The sequence below is a fragment of the Canis lupus genome, chromosome 29 (genome assembly GCF_048164855.1).
Source record: "Canis lupus baileyi chromosome 29, mCanLup2.hap1, whole genome shotgun sequence".
NCBI classification, from domain to species: domain Eukaryota; kingdom Metazoa; phylum Chordata; class Mammalia; order Carnivora; family Canidae; genus Canis; species Canis lupus.
This window is the reverse complement of record NC_132866.1, coordinates 11,525,044-11,550,453: the sequence shown is the minus strand read 5'-3', so window position 1 is coordinate 11,550,453 and position 25,410 is coordinate 11,525,044. Positions and strand designations below refer to the sequence as shown.

The following is a 25,410-nucleotide window of genomic DNA, read 5'->3' as shown; positions in this document are numbered from 1 at the left end:
CTCAATTTTGTTTAGCTATGTTAAGATTTATGAATTAGCTTTACTTCTGTGAGCAAAAGTAATTATATAAACCACCTATTGGGGTAGCCCCGGTGGCTTAGCGGCTTAGCGCCGCCTTCAGCCCAGGGTGTGATCCTGGAGACTCGGGATCGAGTCCCAAGTCGGGCTCCCTGCATGGAGCCTGCTTCTCCCTCTGCCTGTGTCTCTGTATCTCTCATGAATAAATAAAATCTTTTAAAAAATAAAAATAAAAAATAAACCACCTATCAAACAATTCAAATCACAACTCTCAAACAGTAAAACGAACTGTGAAAATGTAAAACATACATTAGTATCAACTCTCAAAACAGGCAGGTTGCATAAGGCTACATACTTCATGCCCATTCTGTCAGGATGGTTTTGGACTTTTCTTCATTAGTATACCAAAACCCCAGGAAGAAAGATGGAGGAAAAGAAAAAAAAAAAAACCTAATTGGGCAAGTTATGATACCAATTGGTTACTTACGGCAAAACCTGTTACCTCAAAAATGCAACTTTTGAGTATCACCTGGCACTAGGTTCTTTGCGAGTGTCTGTCAGTTCACCAGAACAAAGCAGAGTCAAAACAGGAGATCTGTAGGTGAGCTGAGCCCAACTGCAAGATCAACTGGACAGCTCCACCGAGATTACTATTCAACATGTTGCTTAGCCTGCCCTTCCTCTAACAGCCAGCAGACAGCACTCCAGTTGCATTTGTCTGGCAGACTTTCAAAGCTGACTTCAAAACATTAGATGGCGATCACTTTTCCAAAGAACACTTCAGAGAAATAATGGTTAGTGATTGCAAAAAACACAATTTGGAAAAGTCAAATTTAGCAACTGTATTAGAACGGAGTTAGAACATTTAAGACAATAATTTGATACATACCTTTTGTCAACAGTTACTCTCATTGACATTGTTTAATAACCAAACTGTGTACAGGATGTGGATTAAGCTCTCTTCCCTCAAAATATTGACTAGATCAAAAAGTCAATTATTATTACTGCCCTCTTTTGCCCAAGATTACGAAAAACCCCAACTATATATACATCCCCACCCCTCCTAAACTTCCTAGATATAAACTGAACCTCCTTCACATTCAGGCAATTTTAAAACCAAAAGTCATTCTTACCCCCAAAAAAGATGTTTATGCAAAGTACCTTGTGAATTAGCTTCTAGCCTCCATACTAATTGTCAAAGTAGATCCATCTGAGCAGACTGGAGCCCACATTTCACAATAATCTGTACTAATGAACACATTTATTTGAAGTCGTGATTATTCACATTATTTCCTTGTTTCAAAATAGAATGGATGGCATCCTAACTCATGGTAACCTATTCAGACAAAGTAGGACACTTTATTACTACACATAGAATTCACATTTAACAAAACCTCTCATTTGGAACAGAAGGCTTATATAAAGTCTTTATCGTTTTTGCACCTTTCCAATGTACACTAAAAACCAACTTCAAGGTTTAAATTGTATTAAGTGGAAGTCCAAATACTAATTTTTAACAAACAGGTAAGATTTAATTTTTCTGATTTGTCTGTTGAGTGCAAACTTAATTCGCAGATACTCCCAAAGATCAACCTAGACATGGTAAAACAATGATTTCCATTATCTGGGGACTCTAATAAAATTTTACTATATTAATATTCAGGAGAGCATACAATTTTAGAAAGATGTAGGTTTCTACTGCTCCATATCCAGAAATTAAATTTTAATTAAAAAATTTAATTCAACAAAGCCAATGGACTTTTGACACTTATACATAACACATAGATCCTGAATATATGTATATTCCATATACCTTACTAATAAGTTACAACAAAACTGCTTATTTCATGGCAGCCTGGAAGGAATAATTAAGTAATAAACGACAATAAGAAAAAGCCACTTATCATATAGTCTAGTCTTTATTGAAAGACTTACTTCAACTGTGGTTTACAGCTTTGGCTTACGTTGGCCAGTCATTTTAGCCTCTCACTGCCAGCAGACATAAAAATCAAGTGGGAATGATATGGGGGAAATACTAGTAGAGAGATTATTAGAGCAAAGATGGCAGTCAGAAACACATCACCAAAATAAATCTCAAAATAATTAAGAAATAAGAAACATTTTGTCACGTGCCAAAGAATCTCTGCTGTTGTTTTTAATGAACATGGAAAAGACAACGATTCTTAGGCTTAAGTTGATCAAGATAGCACTGACTTCACTTTATTATAAAATAGACTTGAGTCTGTGTTAGCTTGACAGTTGTATTTTAAAATGGTGCATTTCATTTGGATAAGTAGCTTTGTATTTTAAAAACCATTTAATATGAAATAACTTCCACTAACTGATCATGAAATCTTTCTCTCTTTCAGATTGAGACGAAGGACACTTCAGTAATATGTTTACTATGGCGATATAACTAGTCTGGATAATTTTATTAAATCATAGAATATACAACCAGGAAACACTGCAGCTACGTTTAACTGCTATTGCAATAAGCTACTTAATTTACTGGCAGACCAAAAAAGGCAAACTGAGAATATCAATATATAAAAAAAAGTCTTTAGTTGTTCAAGTTTCACATATATTCAAGAAATTTTAAACTAGGAGGCATAATTGATATAATTTGAGTGTTCTCCTTATAAAATATAAAGTAACTTTTCCATAACATCCCCCAAGGACACTAGCCATTAACAAAGAAATAAGGGTAAATTTTACACAGAAGAGGGTCACAGATGACTCCTGTGGTTAAAACTAAAGTGCCATAACAAATCTGGCCCAAAGATGAACTTCAGACCCCACAAATATTCATGTTTAATACATTTGACTGTTCTTGTAAATGAGGGAAGAAGAAAAATAATACCAGAATTATTGTAGTCACCAATTTATAAAATCATCATTATTTTAAAGCTAATTGTAAGACTTTAAATGTTCAAAAAATAGTAATTTGCGGGTATTAATTGCACCTTACTACTTAACTGGTAAAGGTTTTCTCATTTTGGTGCCCAGGCCTCAAAGCAACATTTCAAATACACTGCCTAAACATTTGCACCCTCTAGCTGTCAGAATTCGAATACATAGGATTTTATCTTTTACATTCTTGTTATGATAGAAATTTGAGGCAGGTTTTATCCACACAGCCTGAAAAAATATCTCAGAAGCAAACTTCAGTATTCTACATCTACCCAATTGGTTCATTTACAAACTCTGCACACATACAACTCAGCCTCTGATCAGGCTTATTATCCCATGCACACTACCCACAAGGAAAAAAAAGTTAAATAAAAATAAAAGTCACAACTCTGTGTACTACTTAAGCTGAATACCCAATTATAAATTGGTACATCAAACTGTCTAAATAAGATGTTTTAGCAATCTTGTTAAAAAAATTCTCGGGCAAAATATATCTAATTTTAAAAAACACCCCAAGATTTTTTAAAAACACTTGTACTATACAACTTATAGGAACCTTGGAATAGGTTTACAAGGTTTTAATCAAGGTATTTACATACCAAGTGATGTAAAGAAAAAAAAATCTAATTTCCAATGACATTTTAAAATGTACTTATGCATCAAAGATTTGTATGAAATTAAAATTAAGGCTTTTTCTGTATAGTAATTTGTATAATTTTAATTTTACATAGTAGCCAACCTTGGAAGTGTCAGTCTTAAACATTCTTATCAATCCATTGCATTCAATGCAGTGGAGTGTGTTAAGTGTTACTTCAAATAATTACATTGCTGCTACTTCTATGTTGAAGCATGCTTTTTAAACACTGTAGTTATTCAATATTTACAATGTATATCATTTAAACTTCATGTAAAAGCACAAGTATGACTGTCTGACTTAAATACAAACACCATACTTGGAATTTCCCCCCCAAAATGAAATGTAATTTACTACAGTTTTAATAATCAACACTTTTTAAAGTTTTAAAAATATGTCTTAATGTGGACCACCAACATTCACTCAAGTAACTCAAATAATGCTGTTCCTTATTTAGTTTGTAAAATTTCTTTATCAGTCTGGCTTCAGTTTCTTTAGGTATAAAGAAAGTATTTCCTCCAAAGCGACTCCAAAAACATGCAATTTCTTCTCAATATCACACTTTTTTTCTGCTGACTTCGAATGTGGTCCACCTCAGGGGAGGGGAGGGGAGTATCAAGGTTCAGGATGAACTTATATGTGATTCCCAGTTTTTCACGATCCTCCCTTTTTTTTGCTCTTTTAAAAACACAGTGAGTTAAAATACTGAACAGCAAGATAAAAATGGAATAGTATTTAAGAATCAAAATGTATTACCCATTTCTCCTATTATATCAAAATTTGTAGTCAGAATTGTCTTTATTGACTTTATTTTAGTTTTTGTACACAAAGAAAAATCATGTTCATATCCATCATGAACAAAAACTTAAAAAGGCAGAACTAGAAGACATGTGTCCTTCACCAAAGCAAAGCTGTGCTAAAGGTTCCAAACATTTCAATTTTTAAAATAAATATTTTCATTTTCCGATGTCTACTTTCATGTCTTCAGAGTGTCACAGGAAACTGAAGCTATCGTGAATTACAATTTTGTTTAGAGTCCCAGCTCACTGTGTTTGGTAACTTGCCATACCATATCCAGCTTGGTTAGGAGGAGGTATTACAGGGGGAGGAGCTTGTCCTTGGGGAGGCTGAGCACCAAATCCACCCATCCAAGCAGCAGAAGGTGATTGACTTGGAAAACAAAACAAAACAAAACATCTTGAGCAAACACAAAGAAAAAATTATCTATATTTTTATACAAAAATCAAGCAGAGCCCCATCGTAGAATAAATAAGAAATCAACACATCTACAACAAAGAAATAAATGACACACATCCACACATGCAGAATCCATATCCTAACATTAGTCTCAAATTTTTGTTAACATAATCACAACTTAACACAATGACTTCTCTGAAGAACATCTCAAAATTCATTTTTTAAAAATGACAAATCATCTACCTATCCTTTATTGCACACATGGTACATCAATTTAAGAAATTTAAAAAACACAAAATTCGTGCCAGAAAAAGAAGGAAGAAGGAATCAGTAAAAATAAAGATCTAGGCTGACCTGGGGAAGAAGCAAAGGACAAAACCATTTTATGAACAAAGGAAAAAAAGCAAGCTACTCTGTACCACATAATTTCTTAGACTTCTCACACAACCCAACAGACAGAAATCATTACATTTCTAAACATATCTAGACAAAGACCTCTTCCATGCAAAAATAAACGAGGAGATAAAATAGATTAGAAATGCAAATGAAATGAAATTCTACCAACAGCTTATAGAGATAGGAGGACACAAATGTTACTTCAAAGTAACCTAGGTAATAAAAAGCACATTTTTGCACTATAAATCACTTTTCATAAGGTTTCTGTAACTCTAACAATATCAGATAGCCTGATGAATTTACTTGAGATAGATTCTCCCTAGAAAAACATACTTTTGATTTCTTTTGTCAAAATTGTATGTTTCTATATGGAAAAACCCAAACAACTTACTCTACTCCAAATCCTTGTTGGTTCCATGGTTGCCCGTATACTCCGTAAGGCGGTACTTGCCACCCATTTGCCATATACTGTCCATACTGTTGTGGGTTTCCATAAACCTGACTCCACTGGCCCCACTGACTATAGTCGACCTAGGAAAAAGCAAATTACTGTTTTAGGGAATAAGTAAGAAACACAGTATTTGAAGAAAGTGGGAGACAAGGAAGAGAAAAACTAAGTAAGCACCCTTATGTGAATAGGACTCTGTTATTTATCATTGTCTAAGTTTATTGGGGTGGTGACACCTGTGGAAAGAAAGTATTAAGATTCAGTTAATACCGCAAAATAATCACTTTTGAAAAAGCATTAATAAAATAAACTGAAAGCAGCTATATGCTTTATTTTGTTTATTTTACAGAGTTTCTAAAGCTTTTATGTAGATATGTAAGATGGAAACCTTAAAAAGTGCTGTGAAAAATCGAATTACCTGTTGGAAGTTTTTAGTCATATCAGGAGATTCTTTACCCCAATAGCATTTAACAACATGTCCTTCAATCGTGGTGCCATTCACTGAAACAATGGCATGGGCTGCACTTTCATGGGTTGAAAATCTAAAAGGGGAAGATATGAGGGTTTTGTCCTTTTTTTTTAAAAAAAAAAAAAAAAAGAAAAAAAGAAAAGAAAAGAACTTACACAGTAAATATAGAAATGTATTAGTTTGTAACTGTCAACTTGGCATTTTCCTAAAGAACAGTATGCATACAGGTAGGTTAAAATACTATGTTGCCCAACCTACTAAAGTAGCAAAAACTGATACCGGAGGGTATCAAGTAATGTAACTGAAAGGCATGGGTCAAAGAAAGGAGTAGCCTGTAGGTAGAATTTTACCTGACAAATGAATAGCCTTTCTCTGGAAAAACTCTTATTTCCATAATTTGTCCAAATGGTGAGAAAGTCTGTCTCATAAGCTGATCTGAGAAACAAAAACACACAAATAAAATACTTAAGACTTACGATACTGACACTAAGAGTGATACAGCTCTGCAGGGAAGGGGAGGAGGGAACCATACACTATACCTGTTAACCCAGAGGCAATTCCTCCACAGTACACAGTACAATTTTTTGGACTTGACTGGTTTACTACATCTTCAAATCTCAACTGCTTAGTGTTATCTATATACAGAAAGAAAACAAAAATGTTGATGATTGTACAGTAGTTACCAAACTGATTACTATGTACGGAGATACACCTAATTGGGGGTGAAAACTGAATTTTTCTTCTTGACACCATGATTTGATCTAAACAATCAGCTAGTTCACAGCTCCAAATATACTAATTACCAAATTATCAAAGCCCAATTACTACCAATTAAATTCAAGATGAAACGAGCCTTACAATGGTAATAACATTTATATTTTAAGGAATTAAGACTACCCTAATTCAGGATTTGGTAAAGTATCCATAATTTTAACACACACAGTAGACACATCTTACTTTCTTGTGTACTTTTAGGTGCAGGTGGTTTACGTGTGGCCCAGTTGGTTCTGATCTGACGACCACCCAACCATTGACCTCCCATATGCACAATTGCATTTTCTGCATCCTACAGAGAAAAAGAGAAAGAAAGCAATTACAAACAAAGAAGAAAATTGTGGCATATAAGACCCAGGAAGATGAAATAAAATGCTGGCACTGCTGGAGCCAATAAATCTTACCAGTAAAGGGAATGAATTCACTAAGCATCCTAAATAAACAAAACTGAACTAGTATCACCAAAAAAAAGGAAAAAAAAAATCTGAACTTCAGTGATATGCCAAAACTATTTGTATTCACAGATTTCAAAATACTAGGACAGCATTTAAGCATCGAGGGGAGGGAAAAGGATTATAATTCAAATATGTAAGAAAAAAATCATAATCCCACTGATTACCAGAAAGAGGGAAATCAAGAATCCCATAAAACAAAGTTCTTCACAAATATCCTAATTTAACGGTTGATTTGAAACATAACTTTTACTGAATATACAGAAACTCCCAATACTATGGTCTAAATTACATACCCCAAAATCTATATTCTAGTAGCAATGGACTATGACTGTGATACAAGATTAAGAATTCATTTTAAGACAGAAGACTTCCACATTAGGATTTAGAATGCTGGCAATAAAAATGAATTTAATTATCACAACTAATGTGAATTTGCAATGAATCTAAGCAAAAGAATATAGCTCCTAACCTTTATCTTGCCACTTCAATAAGATACAGGTAATTTAAAAGTCGCTAAAACTGGTCTAAATACTATCAAAGCCCACTTTATCATCCGATTTTAAAGTTACTACAAATGCTTAGACATTCTGGTACCTTTTTAAGAATATATGCAAAAATCATGATGAATCACTTTAATTTTCATTTACATAATTTGCCATAGTCATTAATATTCTAACTACAAAAGTATGGATGATAATTTAAAAGTTAAAACTCTTAAATATAATTTAACTTCCCTCCAAATTCTGAGATGAGTTCATATGTCCTAGTCTTTTCTTTTTTCTTTTTTCATACGTCCTAGTCGAGTTTGACTTCCAACGCAGCATCTTACCTTCACCAATGCATTAATGCAACCATAATAGTCTTTCTTATAATCAGCCTTTTTCTAGCTATTTCCAAGAAAACAATTATACTCTATTAAAATACACAAAATTACATAGAAATTTTATAGTCAACATCTAAGAATATTCAAGATTCCAATTAATAAACGACTAAATTTTATATTAAATTTACATTGAGTTGAAAGAACATACCAGTTTGTTATAAAAAGATACAAAACCATAGCCTTTGGATTTTCCAGTTGCCATGTCTTTAACTACTCGGGCATCCCTGTGAAAAGAAGCACAGCTAAATGAGGGAAGTAAGAGTCATCCTCAAAATAAAAACTAAAAGGAACCACACACACTGTATTGTGAGCATTTTTTTAAATAAAATTCCAGTTAGCCCTAATTAACTACTGCCATTCCTGAACTCTCCCTAACGCTTCTTTACCTGTTAGAAAAAAGCAGTAGGACAAAAACATGTAATAAACATGCAACCTAATCAAATAGCCTGCACTTTCTAAACTAAATGCTCAAATTGGAAGATTAATAGGAACAATAGTTTCCTTTTCTAATATTCTATTGGCTAGTGTCCTCTAAGGTTTACTGGTTCTATAAATTACTGTAACAATGCTAACTACTTTACCATGCAATCTCTAAATAGTTAAATGTCTTCTGCCTAGTGATACAAAATATATGAAATATTAAAAAATTGAAAAAGAGGTAAAAATAGGAATTAAAAAGGCATACATGGCCTGTTAACAGATTTCTTTATTTTTCTTGGTCAATTCTCTACCATCATTTTGGAGTTTGGGCAGCTGTAAATTTTGAAAAATTGACATTTTCAGAAATTTAAGAAAGGAGAATAAAAAACTAACAACAATGCTAAGCACACCAGTACGAAAACAACAAATTTACACAGAAATTTTAGTGAGTAAGTTAAAATGATTGGAAATATAGAACTCCACTGAATATAGAATGTTAAAATGTAAATACTAAAATATGTATATATAAATAATGTATAATAAGAATAAATAGAAATGAGAAAAAAATCTACAACTGAGTTCCAGTGTGCACAGTTCCTTGCAGTTAGCCTTCAAGATCCTGTCCATTCTTATGAGCAATTCTGCAAAATAACCAGAATGCTATTACTTTTAATTGTGACTTGGACTTTAGAAAAACTGCAGGTCTCAGGTATAATAAATAAAGATCAAAAAACAGCAACCTGTATTATTTTTTATACTGATTTTTAAAACAGTACTACTTACCACATTTAAAGATTAAAAAGCAAAGCACATATCAAAATAGAAAATTAAGAATTAAATCTTTCTTTCAAATAAATCTACAGAACAACAAATTGTATACAGAAAAATATTGTTGTTCTTAGGTGAAACACATTCCTGTAAAGTAGTACTATAGCATTTCATTTAAATCTACAGGAAATACATAAAATATACGGATTTAAATCAGAAAGATAAATTGCAATAAACATTTTATAGAACTTATAAAACCACTTTAAATTTTCCAATGTACTTGATCACATAACATACAAGTGAGATTTGAGCATAAACTTTGTTAAAAATCAAACATTTAGGCCCTAACTAGCAGAAATCAAATACCAGTAAGAAAAAAACATCCACTAATTAATCCCACATTTATGGCTCAGACAATGAAACATTTTAGTATTATAATAGTACTACTTTTCAGCTAAAATATCAAAACACACTTATCATTATAATTAAACATGTACATTTACAATTTAACCACAATATACCCAAGGATTTACCTACTTTTTCCCAATTTATAAACTCTTCCTATAAAAGTTTAATACACAGTATACATCACATTCACTTTTAGTTAACCACCAAATTTTGAAAACATATGACAGAAAGTTGGACTTTATATTAGGCTTTCCACCCAAACATCTGCTTCAAAGATAACAAACAATCACTTAAAAAATTTTAACATATTATACACAGGATTAGATGAAAACAAGACCCCAAAACATTGAAATGACATTAACATTTTCAACAACATCTACTAATCAAAAAAAAACAAAACAAAACAAACAAACAAAAAAAATCACACTAACTAGGGAAAGAAAATCTTAATTCCAGTACAAGTTAATCATATATAATTTTGCCTATCACTACAGAGTATAGTATTGATTATGATACTTACGATATTTTACCAAAGGGGGCAAATGCTGATTTGATATCTTCTGTTGTAATTTCTGGACTCAAATCCCCAACAAACACATGGAAGTGATCTGAAATCAAAGCATTTGGTAATCAAATACTTAAAAAGTTAGCTACAATAAGCCTTTTTCAGGCAATACTAAGGGAAGAAAAACCCTACTTAAGCTGGTAGCGCTGCCAGGATAATTTCAGAACTCTTCCACAGTAAAATGCAGCAGGAGTACTTACTGGAAGTATCTTTTTTCTGGCTACTTGGTGTTGTTGCCCAGTTTACTTTGACCTCCTAAAAATAAAGATTATATTTAATACAATTATTAGGCATGTCATTAAGAACCGTAACACTTACCACTTATTAAATCATTTATCAAACAGGATAATTTTTGTAAAAACACTAGGTTGAATAAGCAAAAACCATCACTCCGCAGAGTTGAATATTTGTTTAAAAACTTGCTAAAAAGAATACAAGCTAAAAACAAAACAAAAAAACCACGCACACAAGCTAATTTGACATGCAAAAATATATTACTCATGAGGTGCCATCATTCTATTATCTTACCTTTCCCAAAATTTTTCTCCCATTCATAGCAGCTAATGCAGCAGCTGCATCTCTGTGTTCATAAAATTCCACAAAGCAATATGGGTCATTGCTTGTATGCTGCAAAACAGAAAATCCAACAGAAGAGTTGACCCTTCTGCTATCGGGTTGCTGAGAAGAAAATCCAGGAAAAAACATTACTGACAGCTAGGAATGTACAAGGTGAGATTGCAAAAGCTTATGAAAGCCTAACACTTATAAAAATAAAAAATAAGATTTACAGCTACACCTGACTTTGCACCTCAGAATACTGTTGTACTCAAACAGAACCATCAAAGCGGTATAGAATCATGACTATCATTATTAAAGCAAAATATAGAATCCTGGTGGAATATGTTAAATATAAAATAGAATTTTATATTAGACCTAACAAAACCTTAAGGACCACTCCACTCCTTACCACTGCTCTTCTTTCTCCCAACATAATTTTCAAAAGGATGAATTCTATTTATGCATCATAATCCTTCATAAACTATGTCCCGGGACAAAAAAAAAAAAAATACAGAAACGAACCAACTTGAGAAACTTTACTTATGATTGAAAAACTAGGATGAATACTACATATGAGGAGATGATTATGTATTCCTTTCCTGGATAAGGGATGAAAATAAAAACAAAAATTTCAAATTTATAATCTGCTATTGAAATGAATTCCCCATCTTTCAAACTATTCTAACGAACAGGAGATTCAATATACTTTAAATCCAGTCTTCAAAAGCCAGAAAAGTATGCTAGTAATCAAGAAAAGGATTTCTGAAAATGTCTGAATAAAATATGCCAGGACAAAGCTACAATTTTATATCACACACACAAAAAGAAACCTTCGTTAAATTTTTTCTACAATATTATGCTTGACAGGAGTTGGCAAAGAGACATTTATGAAGACAATCAGAAAGTATGACCTAAGTTATAACAACTTTATACTTTATAACAACTTTATAACAACCAAAACAGAATTGAATTCTATAAAACTGCAACCTGTATTGAAGAACTACAAAATTGTACAAATACATCTTTTTTTTGCATAAGGCTAAAAACACTCATCACTTTTCAACGTAAAACGCCCTAAAAAAAATAATACTATTTTAAAATTCTAGTTGCACTTACAAGGGGTACAAAATACCAGATAAAATAAAGATATTTTCAATAACCACGGTTTTTCATTCCGGGAAAGTTTTAGAAGAAAAATCCAAAATAAGACGTCTAAAAACAATAGTGACGAAGCAACCAGAAGGCATTTCCTTGAGGGGGAAAAAAGTGTGATCATTAATATTGACAAGAAAACTACGGGCTCTCATATAAAATCCCACTGTCGTAGCCATGTGAACTCTGTTAAGAGGTACAGAAAGGAAATGAGGAAAAGATTCCAAAGAAAAACATGCTTAAATTCCTCTTGTAAAAGAGTTAACGTTTATCAATAACATTCATTTGTAGAAAGGATGCAAAAGTAAATAGCAAACAAAAACTACGCTAGCTAATTTTTCATTTTACTATCTCCTCAGCCCTGATGGTCCTTACAGAAAACACTGGTAATTCTAGCAAAACATACAGGAGTCCAATGGCAGATCCACGATAACAAGACACTTTAGTAAACTACCCTAACTCATGGAGACTGACTTCAAGTTTACCTAACTAGTAGCAGGCCAACCCCATTCAATATATGCATATATGCATGTGTGTGTTCTCTCTCTCTCTCTCTCTCTCACATCACACTGCATTCCAGGTAAGACACCACTGATTTCTGTCCCAACCCAGTCAAAGAATTTTTTAGCCTTAAAATCGGTAACATAACATGATAGTATAGAGAGAAACCTAGAATCTACAACAAATAATACCTCAAGTAAAAAATAAATAAATAAATAAATTTTAAAATCACAAAACTAAGGGAAAAAAGCATTTTTCATATACTGAAATGGAATTTATGAAAAGGGAAATAAACGCCTAGCTCTTTGGACACTTCCCATTTATGCCACCAAGGGACATTCTAGAGATCAACTGTGTCCTTACCTTGATTAGTAGTCACCAATGTTTGTTGGATGACATAAACGTCAAGATGAGATTTTACAGCTATCTATAAATTTGAATGTAGGAGTTGCAGAATACGGATGAATTATAAAAATTCATTTCAAATCCCTCTCCCCTCAAATGGATGACTGTGCACACAGTTTTTAAAAAGAATACTATTAAAACTTTATCAAAAGTTTCTCAAAAATTTTGTAGTGACTCTACTTTCTCACATCCCAATTCTCTCTTGAACCCACTCCAATCGGCTTCCTACCCAACCAGGCCAGTGAAACTTTGTGTTGAGCTCACCAGTGACCCCTCTGCCACCTCTGTGATCCCTTTTCTGTCTTCATTTAAGACTTTCAAGCAGTACTCAAAACAGCTAACAACTCTTCCTCCTTTAAATATTCCATTTTAGGTTCCACATAGCCTCTTGGTTTTCTGGTTCTCTTAATGGAAAATCTTTCAGAAGGCAGTTCTTCCCCCTTAACTCAAACTCTAAGCATCACCCTAAATGTTGAAATGCTCCAGCACTTAGACCTAGACCACTCTACCCCTCTTCCATCAGCACTCGTTAGATCAAGGGACTAGATTTCATCTAGTGAAATGTGAACCATGTCCACATTTCATCTAGTCCCATAGGTTCAAATACACCTACAAGCCGGTATCATCAGCACCGGTCTCTCAGTTTACCCAACTATCTACATAAAATGTTCCTTTGGATATCTAATGCACACCTTCAGTTTAACACTGTCAAAACAGAACTCCTGATTCCTACCACTCCCCCAACCATACTATGCCTCCCTTCGTCATTCCCATTTGAACAAATAGCATGACCATCTACACAACTGCAAAAAAGAGCCTTTGTCTTTCTTAATGTCTTCCTTTCCCTTATGTTCCCCAGCCCATCCAGTCCTACTAATTGATTCCACCCGCAAATTATATTCCAAACTTCCCTATTTCTATCTCTACAGCTACCAATCTAAAGAACAAATCCCCATCAGCTCTTACATAGACTAGTAAAATAAACCCAGCTGGTTTACCTTCTTCCATTCCTGCACCCTACAATCCATTCTCCATGACAAGCCATTCTCTAAATAATCTTAAAAATGCAAACCAGAGTGCCTCATTACTCTGCTTAAAACTCCACCACAACTATGTATCATGGCCCCTACTACCATAGGTGATTCTGAACCCTGCCTGCTTATCTCTTTACACTCATTTTCCACCACTTCCCTCTACTTCCCCAGGTTCCAGCCATCTTAGTCTTTGGTTCCATGAACTCACCAAGTTCATTACCAACTCACAGCCTTTTGTATTTGCCATTCCCTCTGCCACTAGCTCGGAACACAGATGGCACCATCTTTTTATTCCTGTCTCAGATCAGAGAGGTGACATCTTCCCTCACCACCTAGTTTATATAAACATCAACTCTCCAATCCTCATCACAGAATGGTTTTATTCTCGTCAGAGCTCTTATGCCTATCTGCAATTATTGTTTACTTGTTTGTTAACAATATTCTCAATAGTATGTAAACTCACGGGTGTCCTTTGGCTTTCTACTATAGCCCCAGAGCTATAGCACTCTGAATAGTGCCTAGCATAAAGTAAATTTTTGATGAATGAATCAAAGAATGAATGAATGAATGATCAAAGGAAAGAAGGGGTACTGGAACAGAAGAAGGATTATTAATAGCTAGGAAAGAAAATCAAAAGGCCAATTTGCTTTACGGGTTTTTCACAGTTCCCCTCACAGGGTATAACACAAACTCCTTAGCACAGCTTCCAGCCCCTGCTGAACACTCTTGCCTCATCTCCTGCCATCTTTTATGACTAATCCCATTCAGAACGCCAACCACACCATGGTCTCTACCTTCAACTTCCTCTCATGAGCACACCTGCTCCGTTTACCAGACTGGATCGCCATTCTTCTCTTACCCGGAATCCCTTCTTCCTCAGATTTCACTGCTATCCTTGAGGTTCAGCCTAGATGCTGATTCCTCCAATAAAGCCATAAAGCCTCCCCAGGCCCAAGACTGTACCAGACCCCTGTGCTCCCACAGCATGTGTCATTAGTGCCTGTTAACTCCTCTGTCTCCCTCATCGGGCTGTAGAATTCTAGTGCCCAGAACTGTCTTATTTAGCACTGTATCTCTAGAACTTCCTGGAATAGCTGGTACAGAGTAAATAGTCTAAAAAGCGTGTGGGTGAATAAAGACAAAGGAAGAAGATGAACTGAACCACGAGCCTTTGGGCACTGCTACACAGTCTTAACCAGGAAAGTATAAAAAGAAAGTTTTCTTTGCAAAGAGGAAAAACCAAATGATCACCATAACAACTTAAGTCCAGTCTACATACAGCCGCTATTATTAGTATTTAGTAGAGATACCCACAGTGCACGGTGCTGCACTACGCACACAAGAACCTAATGTTCTTTTACTACACTAATTCCTAAACCTTACATGCAGATTATCTGAACAGGTAACATTCTTAATGGAATCGTATGAAGTATTAGCTGGTTTTTCAGCACTATGAGATACGTTCTAACAGTTTTTTTTACAAGCAGAATCACTCGAAGGTAACTACATCCTGAAAAATGACCACGTGAGAGTAACAGCACACAAACTTTGTCCTCGCAAATAAAACGCCGTTCTAAACCTAGTCTGTCTGCCAAATCAAAGTAGTAAGTCAACACAATAAATGTGAATCTCTCTCCATCAGAGTAACTTGAGGCCTAAAGTGACATTTTAAAATGATATTAATCAACTTATGTATCTCCCATGTTAAGCATCACGCTGTCAGCACATGGAACTGGGAAGATCTTACCTCTGTTATCATTTTACAGCTTTTACAGGGTCCAATCTGACTGAATAACTGAAGAATAAGGACTTCTGTCACATCTCTGGAGAGGTTACCTACGTATCTGTTCAAGAAGAAAAAGAATACATTATCAGCATTTCCCTTCAGCTCTGACGCTAATGCATTATCATTTAACTCAACACTTTTTATTTCATTTTAACTTCCTCTGTCTTCAGTACAATTTTTTACGATTAAGCCTAATCCTATGCAGGTAAGATGAAGCCTTACTTAGAAAAGCAGCAAGTGTTCTAGGGTACTAAAATCAGGCCACTAATGTATCACTTCAAACATTTTATAAAGAAGAAATCACTGTGACCTTGCATACCCCCAAAGCATTATTACTCCATATCCTACATATCATTTTCTCATCTTATTTATTAGAATAAAAATAATACAAATTTAAACCAATCTCCAGATAGCAACAATTTCTGGATGTAAAAAAAAAAAAAAAAAAAAAATTCTGGATGTAAAACACAATTGAAAATGTGTATGTGTGTGTGTGAGAGAGACACACACACACAAACACACACACATAAATAATACCAAAAATACTGATTAATTATAAGATCTGATCATAAAGAGACATTAGACATAAAGGGAGTTTATCTTAGATCCCCAACAAAAGCAATTACGCGAACAAAGAACAGAATTAGAGTTATAGCAAAACACAGAGATTGGAAGGTTTTGTTTTGTCTTGCTAATAAGACTCATTGATGGTATATCTTCATTGTTTTGTTTTAGGAAAGCAGGGCAAAAATAATAAAAATTTCCTAGTGTAAAATACACCAGAACCAACAAAATATACCTTTATTTGTAGATAACAGAATATAAAGATTTCTCCAGAAATTCAGAGAAATATAAGACAAATCTAGGTATACTTTCCACTATGCTGATTTAAAGATTTGGGATTTTTTTTTTTTAATTACATATTGAATATATGTATTCTATCCTATATTAAGAAATTCAGAATACAGATAAACTCAAAAGAAAAGAATACCACCATCCAGAAATGACCACCTGGTTTTATATGATTTGTCCATGGATTTATATGAATTTAGCTTAATAAATGGCCAAACTTGTCAGTCTTTCTAGTACTCAGTGTATAATTCCTAAAACTCACATCTGTTGTGAACAACCTCATGAACTAAACAACATTTATAAATTTTAACATAGCTACTCCTGGAAATTAAAAAGACGTTAAGTTTTATTTTCCTAATGATAATATATAACATCTGGAAACTGATCACGGAGACCAAAATGAGCATTGCACCTATGGTTACCATATTAAATACATAACTGCTTTAAGCTGGAACATCCTGAAAGGGAAAAACAAACTGAGAAAAGGTAAAGTGTAAAAAGAAAAAAAATGATCTGATTAAGAATGAGTAGCGATTTCCCAGTTCAACTAAGAATTTCATTGCAATGGGCACTAATAACTACATGCTCTAAAAGTGAACCACACGTCCAATGTTACTTAAATAGAAGACTAAACTAGTGACAAACGGCTTTAGGTCTACCACGTCATCTTTTTCTTATAATTAAAGTAGAGCAGACCCGTCGGTAGGCCATGGAATGACACACTTTTTCCAGCAGTACCAAAAGTTATAGGATTATAAGCTCGTCAGACAACTGCCTGTCCCTTTTTAACTCATAGGGATTTGTGAGCCTGTATCCAGGGAATAATTTCTTTTTGTATGAGGTAGAACTCTCTATAAAGAAAATGAAGACGTGACCTTGGTCTCCTAAATGTTATATTCATTTAGCCTAAAGTGCTAGTTAGCTCATTGCTTAGAGAATAGAAGAGGAATGGATAAAACTGATTTTCACATATTGACACTAATAACAAAGTTATAGTAGAATAATTATTTTCATATAATACAATGTAAATAACTTAAATAGTTTTAAATTTGCATTACCGCTTAAACACGGATTTGTTCACAAAAATTGCATGGGCATTAGCTACCTTCCACACCTAACAGTTTTAATAGTATTTTTATTCCAAGTCAATCTTTTTCGAGTGAGTTATAAATTTTGAAGACTTTCCAGAGGCACACTTAGATATGGTAATTTACATTTCAAGCACTGATGCTAAGGAGTAAAATGGTAATCTAAGTTTAGAATGACACGAAATACAAAAATCCAGTTTTAAGGTTTCCTATTTTTCAAATATCTACACTAAAAATTCAGTGGTAAAGCAGCAAACTAAATTCCAAAACTAATATTAAAAAAGGCTTCCATAACATGTACAACATCTTAATTTAGTGGGATAAAAGGGATGTAATTCACCATATAATTTCACCTATATTTTATCCAAATCTCAGACTGCCCTTTCCTTTACTCAATTTCTGTAATTCGTTCATTTGCATATGCCTTCATCCTTCATAGTATTCAAAGAAACTACTTATAACTTTTTAAAATACTGTATTGCACAGTGTAAGTATCTTACAATACCATAAAATTATGTCCCAAAATAAATACTAACAAAAATATGTAAGGCAGATGTTCAACATCTGACCTAGAAAGAACATCATCTCTTGGCAGTACAGAGAAGTATCTTTTCTCTCTCTAAATTATAGTTCCTACACTTCACTTTCTTTCTCTTCTGAAATAGTCAATATATTCTAAAGTTCCAAGTGCTAAAGTATAAAGTTTCTGCCTGAAACATACAAAATACAGAAAAAGACAAATGGCTCAAATTCTTGTATTAGGAGGTCAATTCAAAGAATAAACACTGAGGAAATTCCAAAACAATATTTACTGAAGGGAAAAAAAAAGGCATACCTTAGGTCTATTTTGTCTTCTATGAACAGGAACTGTTGGAACTAAAGCATTAAAAATGGGAAATGATGCTTTTATCCCTAATTTAAGGGTTAAAATCCAATCTGAGACCAGAAACTTGGCAGTTTCACTGTAGGCAAAAGTTCACATTGCCAAACTACTTCCTATGTCCAACTGGGCAGAATTTTAAGTTAAGAACATCATGCCTTTCAGAAGACTAATCAAGCTTTTTCAACACTGAATGTGCTCTCACTCTGAAAAGAGTAGCCTTACCAAGGCTGAAATTAATTACGTGTACTTTTGCACAAGACAGTATGGCTAAATCTCCATGAAAGTAACATTTTTGCTTTTGTTCATAACAATATCCTTCAACAGGCCTCTCTAAATGAACTCATCAATTTGTGGGTATTTTATTTTAGGAAGGAGGCAAGGTGGAGGAAAGGTACAAGGGGGTACAAGCGAACTGACCACCTATATACAAGATATTGACACACGCACACACGCATTTTAAAGAAACAGAGAATGTGATTGAGTTGACAGAGGTGCTTCGTTACAGCCACAATATAGCCAAATCCATCACATAGCTAAGCAATTTTATAATGGAATCTAATAGTTTCTTCTGCTATTACCCTCAAATATTCAGGTTATACTCTAAGTCACTGCTTTATTTCCTCCTTTTGACAGCTTCTATCAGAAATAAAGAACAGGAAAGCATAGCATAACATGGTGTAATCCCAGATCCACAATTCCTACGAATTTTGAGGCATCAGATAAATGAAATTTAAACCACAATAGAGCACTGCTATAATTTAATGTTGTGTTAGAGATTCAGATCAAATCTCTGCACTCAAAAGCTACCTACAACACAAGTCTGAAATGTGGGTCCCACAAGGTTGGTGTTAGGCAGTTTACTTCTAACACCAGATTACACAGAATGATCTCGTTTGTTTTTTTAGATCACAAGTTATCCAATATATATTACCCCCAAATAAATGTCAAATAAGAACAAAGAACATCAGAAAACAGACCTTTAAAGGATAAACAAACTTTAGGCTCAACATCAAAGCAATTCTATACCACTTTAAATACCATCAAATAAATTAGTAATACTGTAGGTAATGAATATTTAAAGACCTACCTAGGCTATAAACACCATATTGTTTTCTGATGATAGAACCATATGTCTTAGCTTGTGTGTGTCTGCAGGAAAAAAACCTCACTAGTAACACACAGGCATTTTAAGGAAACAGTTTAAGATAAGCTTTGTTAAGAGTACATTCTTTTACAACATACTAGCCACTTGAAAACCTAACCCACAGATCACAATGTAAAATAAAAGGATCTCCATAAATAAACAAAATAAAACCCTACTAGATGTCAACCTCTAAAGTCACGTTCAAAGTTTTCATCATGTTACTTACACCTAAAAGAACCCTTTGAGGGGAATTATGTAAAATGAACACTTAGAAAAAAACTAGACTATACATTATTTTTATTAAAATCTGATCGAGAAATCCTGAATCTGAAACATTTGTTATCTCAAAATTCCACATGTAAAGGTTTTAAAATATATATAAAAAAATTATCAGACCACACCATGTATGACAGTCATGTCTGCTCATGATTTTACATTAATCAGGACTTTTAAAAAACCTTAATACTAATTCAAAGAAGTATAATCATTGTAAAATATTTGAGTACCTCTTGTGTTCCAGGCAGTGAACTAAGTGCTGCAGGGGTAAGACCTAGGAAGATGTAGCAGTCCTTGTCTAAAAAAAAAAAAAAAAAAAAAAAAAAAAAAAAACCCTTCCCATAGAGAAGAGTGGGAGAAGGAAAAAGGAAGACAGAATAGTAAACATGTACTGACATACAGGTACAACTAAGCTCAAGAGGTTTCTTTACTCACATGTACACATGTCACATTCTTAGACAACTGTAAACACAGACGAAGTAAGTGTGTTTCAGAGAAAAACAGGAGATTGGAGAGAGCAGAGGTAAGAAGTGACAAAGTTAGCTCATTAGTCTACTGGAGAAGGGTCCAAGGTCTGATGGAGATGAAGATAAGGCAAATGCAAAGATAGTTATATGAATTAAAGGTAGCGAAATGGCAAATTATTTAGCCCCACAAAACCAGGAATTCCTCTTCTTAAGGAACAGATACAGTTAATGAGAAAGGTGCCATGAGAATTTACCAATTATTCAGTAGCTATTATGATGCAATGATGACATTTCAGATGTTTAGATACAATGTAACTTTTATCTTTGTTAAATACATGCTAGCTAGGGACTAAATCCGCTTTCTCAGATGCTTCCATCACAGCACACGTGGCTATCAAGCCTTGGTTTCAACAGATTTTAAAGGGCAAATTTCAAATTGTTCCAATTCTCTCTTTTCTGGGGGAAAAAAAGTCAGCAATGGGAGACCGCGCAGAATATAAATATAAAACTTCTCCAAAGCAGACTTTTGTCACTGAAGCATTTGACGTGCTTAAGTTGGCCTCAAATTCTCAAAACAGGATGGCAAATACTTTGGTTGAGACATTTAGAGAACCAGGAATACAAAGAGCGCCAGCCCACCCCCACCCCTCCCAAATGAAACAACAACAACAACAAAAAAAAAAAACCCCCAAACCTGTTATCAATATTGTAAATAGATATCTATCTTCTTTACTGAGCGCTTTCTTTGGTAGAAGAGATGAGAATCTAGTCAAACTTCCTGAGTACCCATCCACCTTCATCTATTCCCCCAAAAAAGTAATTTCCCCAACAGATAGCAGAGCGGAGTGGACTATGATCGTATCAATACCAGGCAGAGGCAAGAGAAAACAAAGCAGCGATCTGACTCCTTCTACTGGAGGTAGGCGTGCTGAGCTTGCAGAGGCTAGGAAAACCAAAGGTGGCCAACTTAAACAGTTCATTAGAAATCACCCAGACTTTCTTAAAAAAAAAAAAAAAAAAAGAAAGAAAAAGGCAGGAAAAAAAGAAAGGAGTGCCACACTATCCCGGAAAGGAATGCAAATGCTGAGTCATCACTCTTCATTAGGAAAGAAAGGAAAACTCGAACAAGCGGTTGGAAGATTGAAACTCATTCATTAGACCGGGCTTCAGGTGTAAAAAAAAAAAAAAAAAAAAAAAGCCACAGCAAGATAGAGGAAGAAAAGGGCGCTCAGAAGACACACATCGAATAGGGGATAGACGACACTTTATCCAACTCCGGAGGGTCTCAAAGCACACAACAGATCAGGAGAAGGGAACACCAGAAGAGCGAAAGCAGTGAAACGACTAACTGGCTGTCAGTTCAGCGTAGGTAGCGCTCAAAGTAAACTTCGAAGAAGGGAAAGATGCTCGGGCGGCAGAGGCATCCCTCCTGCACTTCGAAAGTAGCGGGCGCTCGGCGAGCGTCTGACAGCGTGGGCGGGGGCACGTGGGGCAGGGAGCGAGCCCGGGCTGGAGTGGAGGCTCCGTGTCCGCTTCCTCGGGGAGCTCAGCCTGCGACGCGGGCCGGCAGCGGCGCGGCGGCGGGCGTGCGGGGCGGGGGCGCTCCCGGCTCCGGGCCCCCCGGCTCCCGGGCCCCCGGGCACGAGGCTGCGGTCCCACCCCCGGTCCCACCCCCGCCCAGGCCCTGCCCCCGTGGGGACCGGCGGCGCCCGGCCCGGCCCGGGGCCCCCGCGGCGGAGGGGGAGCAGCTCTCCCGGGCCTGACAGCCCCGGCCGTGCGGACGGCCGGCCCAGGGAGGGAGTGCAGAGAAGGGCGCGAGAGGAGAAGGTCGAAACGAAGCCCAGACCCCAGGAAGTGACTGCGTCGGGGGAAGGGAGGGCTTCCTTCCCAGGGAAAAGGGGACAGAGGAGGAATGCACTTGGCGTCCGCGCCGCCCCGGCCGAGGAGCCGCCGTAAGTCCCAGCTTCGGCCCCGCGCTCCCGCTCCCTCCCGCATCGCCCCGCGGCGCCCGGGCCTCCCGGCGCCTGGCTGCCCCCGTCCCGGGTACTCACAGAGTCCGGGGCTGCCCGTCGTCTTCCATCATGGTGGGTGCGACGGAGCGATCCCGGGACAAGGGGGAGGGCAGGGCTGGGGAGGGGAGGGGGTGGGGAGGAAGGGGAGGGGGGCTCCGGGCACCGGCTGGGGACAGAGGAAAAGCCACCGAACCCTGCTCTCGGGCTCTCTCCCCCCAGCCCGCTCCGGACACTGCGCTCCAACCAGGAGGAGCAGGAGGAGGAGGAGGATGAACAAAATGGCCACCGCCACCAGCCAGGCAGGAAACGGGGCAGAGCGCAGGCGCGGCCCGCCAGGTCACCGCTCAGGCCAGCCGCGACGGCCTGTAAAGGGAATCACCGAGTGGGGAGCAAAACAGGCCGCTAAGGAAACCCTGCGCCCAGTCCCGACGAATCACGACGTCCGCTCCGTGCCTGCCGGCCGGCTGAACCCCACCAGCCCGAGGAGAGATCGAGTAAAAAAGGGAACCGCCGGGAAGCTGAAGGTTCTGGGAATTGTGGTCCTGGAAAGGAGAGAGGGAAGCGCTTCTCCAGGGGACTTCTGGGAACTGTAGTCCGCGGGAGACTGCCGGCGCCCCCGGCGCGCTGGGTCGCGAAGAAGAGACTTCTGGGTAGTGTAGTCGTACGTGAGGGCGTGCGGCGACCAGGAAGTTGGCGTGCTGGAAGGAGAGGGAGAGCATAGAAGCGACGTTGAAAGGCAGCGGGGGACGGGATGCGAATTAAAAGCGCTGACCGGGAAGTAAACTACGAGTCCCAGAGTGCCTCGCTCTGGGGGGCTGTCTTGGACCGCTCGCCGCATTGTAGGGCTCTCCAGTTGGCTCAGCCTGTGCTACCGCTCCGCCCTCGTCCAGCCTGAGAGCGGGTTCTTCAAGTGCGGCTGAAGCTGCGCTGTGGCTCCGCGTGGTGTCGGAGTCCGCCGGCCTTGGCGAGCTGTTCTCTGTGCATCCAAACAGCCGACGGGGGGTCGTCAGTCGCCCCCCCCCCCGTCCCCGCGCGGCGGGCTGGAGGGGCTGTGGCCGACGTCGGGTCCAGGCTGAGCCGGGAGCTGCGCTCGCTGGGTCCCCACGGGCTTCCTAAGGTCTGGCCTTGTCTTTGGGGCGTGTTTTCCCGCGGATAGGTATTCCTGGTCTAGGTAGGCTGCGGAGATTGCTTTAGAAGTTTCAAAGGTTTCCCCATCCGTTATCGCGGCGGGTAATGTGGTGAGCGGAGCAGCCCTCCACTAAAGTGACTCATCGGGTCAGTGTAAGGCGCAGTGCTGATGCCCCCGAATATCCCTTGTTGACTTCTTGGAGTGGGGAAAAGGAAAAAAAAAAAAAAAAAAAGAACGTTCGGGCAGAGACGTGCACAGACTTAAGGTCGTGTTGGCAGACATCCATCATGCAGACGGGAAACGAAGCCTTGCTTGAGAAAGGAGGCAGCTATTTTCCAAAGTGCTCCCCTAGCCCCGTAGGATTTTTTTTTTCTTTCTTTTTTTTTTTTTTTTTTTTTTTTTTTTGCAACAGGTCACGGTGCGCTTCCATCCCCTCCCCACCCCCACCTCCACCCCCCAGCATCTTCGGGAGAATGTTACTGAGTGTGAATCACAATGTTACTGTGAAGGGCGGTGATCAAGATTTTTCCAGCCTGTTGCCCGAGCTCAGGGGTCCCAGCTGTAAAGAGTGGGCTCTGCCGGCCTGTGCGGAGGGGGAGGGGGATTTGAACCTGGAAAGCTTCAGATTCCCCCTAGCGGGGGCGGTGAACCCCTTAACAGCCAGTGGGAATTGCAAAAGGGTGCAGAGACCAGGATCTAAGGTTTATATATATACATATATATATATACATATATATATATATGTATATATATATATTGTTACTTGGGGAGGGAGAAGAAAGGAAGGTGTGGGTGGAGTGGGGGGTCTTGAGAGCTCGGAGAGGTGGGCTCTATGGAATTGTGTTGTGGAGGATTTGTACCAGGCCGAGGATTTGAGCTTTGTCTTTGAAACAGTGAGGAGTTATTCAAGGGTGTTTGTTGGCCTGCTTTATTTTTTTTGTTTTTTAAGGTTTTATTTATTTATTTATTCATGAGAGACACAGAGAGAGAGGGAGGCAGAGACACAGGCAGAGGGAGAAGCAGGCTCCATGCAGGGAGCCCGACGTGGGACTCCAGGATCAAGCCCTGGGCGGCAGGCAGGCCCTAAACCGCCAAGCCCCCCGGGCTGCCCTGTTGGCCTGCTTTTATTGGACCTAGTATTGGGCCAGTTTTATCATAATGCAATTATAGTCATTTTTTAAATTTTTTTTATTTATTTATGATAGTCACATTATGATAGAGAGAGAGAGAGAGAGGCAGAGACATAGGCAGAGGGAGAGGGAGAAGCAGGCTCCATGCACCGGGAGCCGGTCGTGGGATTCCATCCCGGGTCTCCAGGATCATGCCCTGGGCCAAAGGGAGGCGGTAAACCGCTCCGCCACCCAGGGATCCCTGCAATTAGTCATTGATCCATGCCTGGCCCACTGTATTAATTCCCTGTTACTGCTGTAATAAACTTAATGCCTTAAAATAATAGGAATTTACTGTCTTACGTCTCCGGAGGCCAGAGGTCCAAAATCAGTTTCAGTAGAGCTAAAATCAAGGTATTGGCAGGGCTGGTTGTTCCTGAGGTCTAGGGTAGGAATGGGTTCCCTGCCTTTTCTACCTTGTAGAGGCTGTCAGCATCCCTTGGCTTTCAGTCTCATCCACCCTCTTCAGAAACAGCATAGGAACTTCTTTCCTCTCTGACGTCTGTTTCTAAGGCTTCTTTCCGACTGATCTTCCTGCCTTCCTTTCTCACTACAAGGACTCTTTGTGATGATTACACAGGGCCAGGATAATCTCCCCAATTCAACATG

The 25,410-nt window shown here is 37.7% G+C and overlaps 1 protein-coding gene and 1 long non-coding RNA gene across 10 annotated transcripts; one reads left to right on the top strand and one right to left on the bottom strand.

Annotated features, from left to right (window-relative positions):
* Positions 1-4,354: 4,354 nt before the first annotated feature.
* TIAL1 (TIA1 cytotoxic granule associated RNA binding protein like 1) lies at positions 4,355-23,076 on the bottom strand. Of its 9 annotated transcripts, none has more exons than XM_072805108.1 (14): positions 21,841-21,926; positions 20,255-20,322; positions 19,692-19,753; positions 15,743-15,839; positions 10,874-11,023; positions 10,546-10,600; positions 10,301-10,388; positions 8,333-8,408; positions 7,030-7,138; positions 6,612-6,707; positions 6,423-6,507; positions 6,022-6,145; positions 5,547-5,686; positions 4,355-4,732 (listed from the first exon to the last, which is right to left on the bottom strand). In XM_072805108.1, exons 4-14 carry the CDS (start codon positions 15,752-15,754, stop codon positions 4,606-4,608), a joined length of 1,062 nt encoding a protein of 353 aa, XP_072661209.1. In that variant the 5' UTR covers positions 15,755-15,839; positions 19,692-19,753; positions 20,255-20,322; positions 21,841-21,926; the 3' UTR covers positions 4,355-4,605. The 9 variants fall into 9 exon arrangements, 8 of the variants coding, with proteins under 8 accessions (XP_072661209.1, XP_072661212.1, XP_072661211.1 ...); XM_072805111.1 differs by having other exon boundaries at positions 10,874-10,972; positions 21,841-21,922; XR_012020479.1 differs by lacking the exons at positions 19,692-19,753; positions 20,255-20,322; positions 21,841-21,926 and adding exons at positions 5,781-5,839; positions 22,543-23,076.
* On the top strand, positions 22,184-23,952 carry LOC140620780 (uncharacterized). The gene is made up of 2 exons (XR_012020480.1): positions 22,184-22,443; positions 22,723-23,952. It is a non-coding gene; the product is annotated as an uncharacterized lncRNA (long non-coding RNA).
* Positions 23,953-25,410: the final 1,458 nt, after the last annotated feature.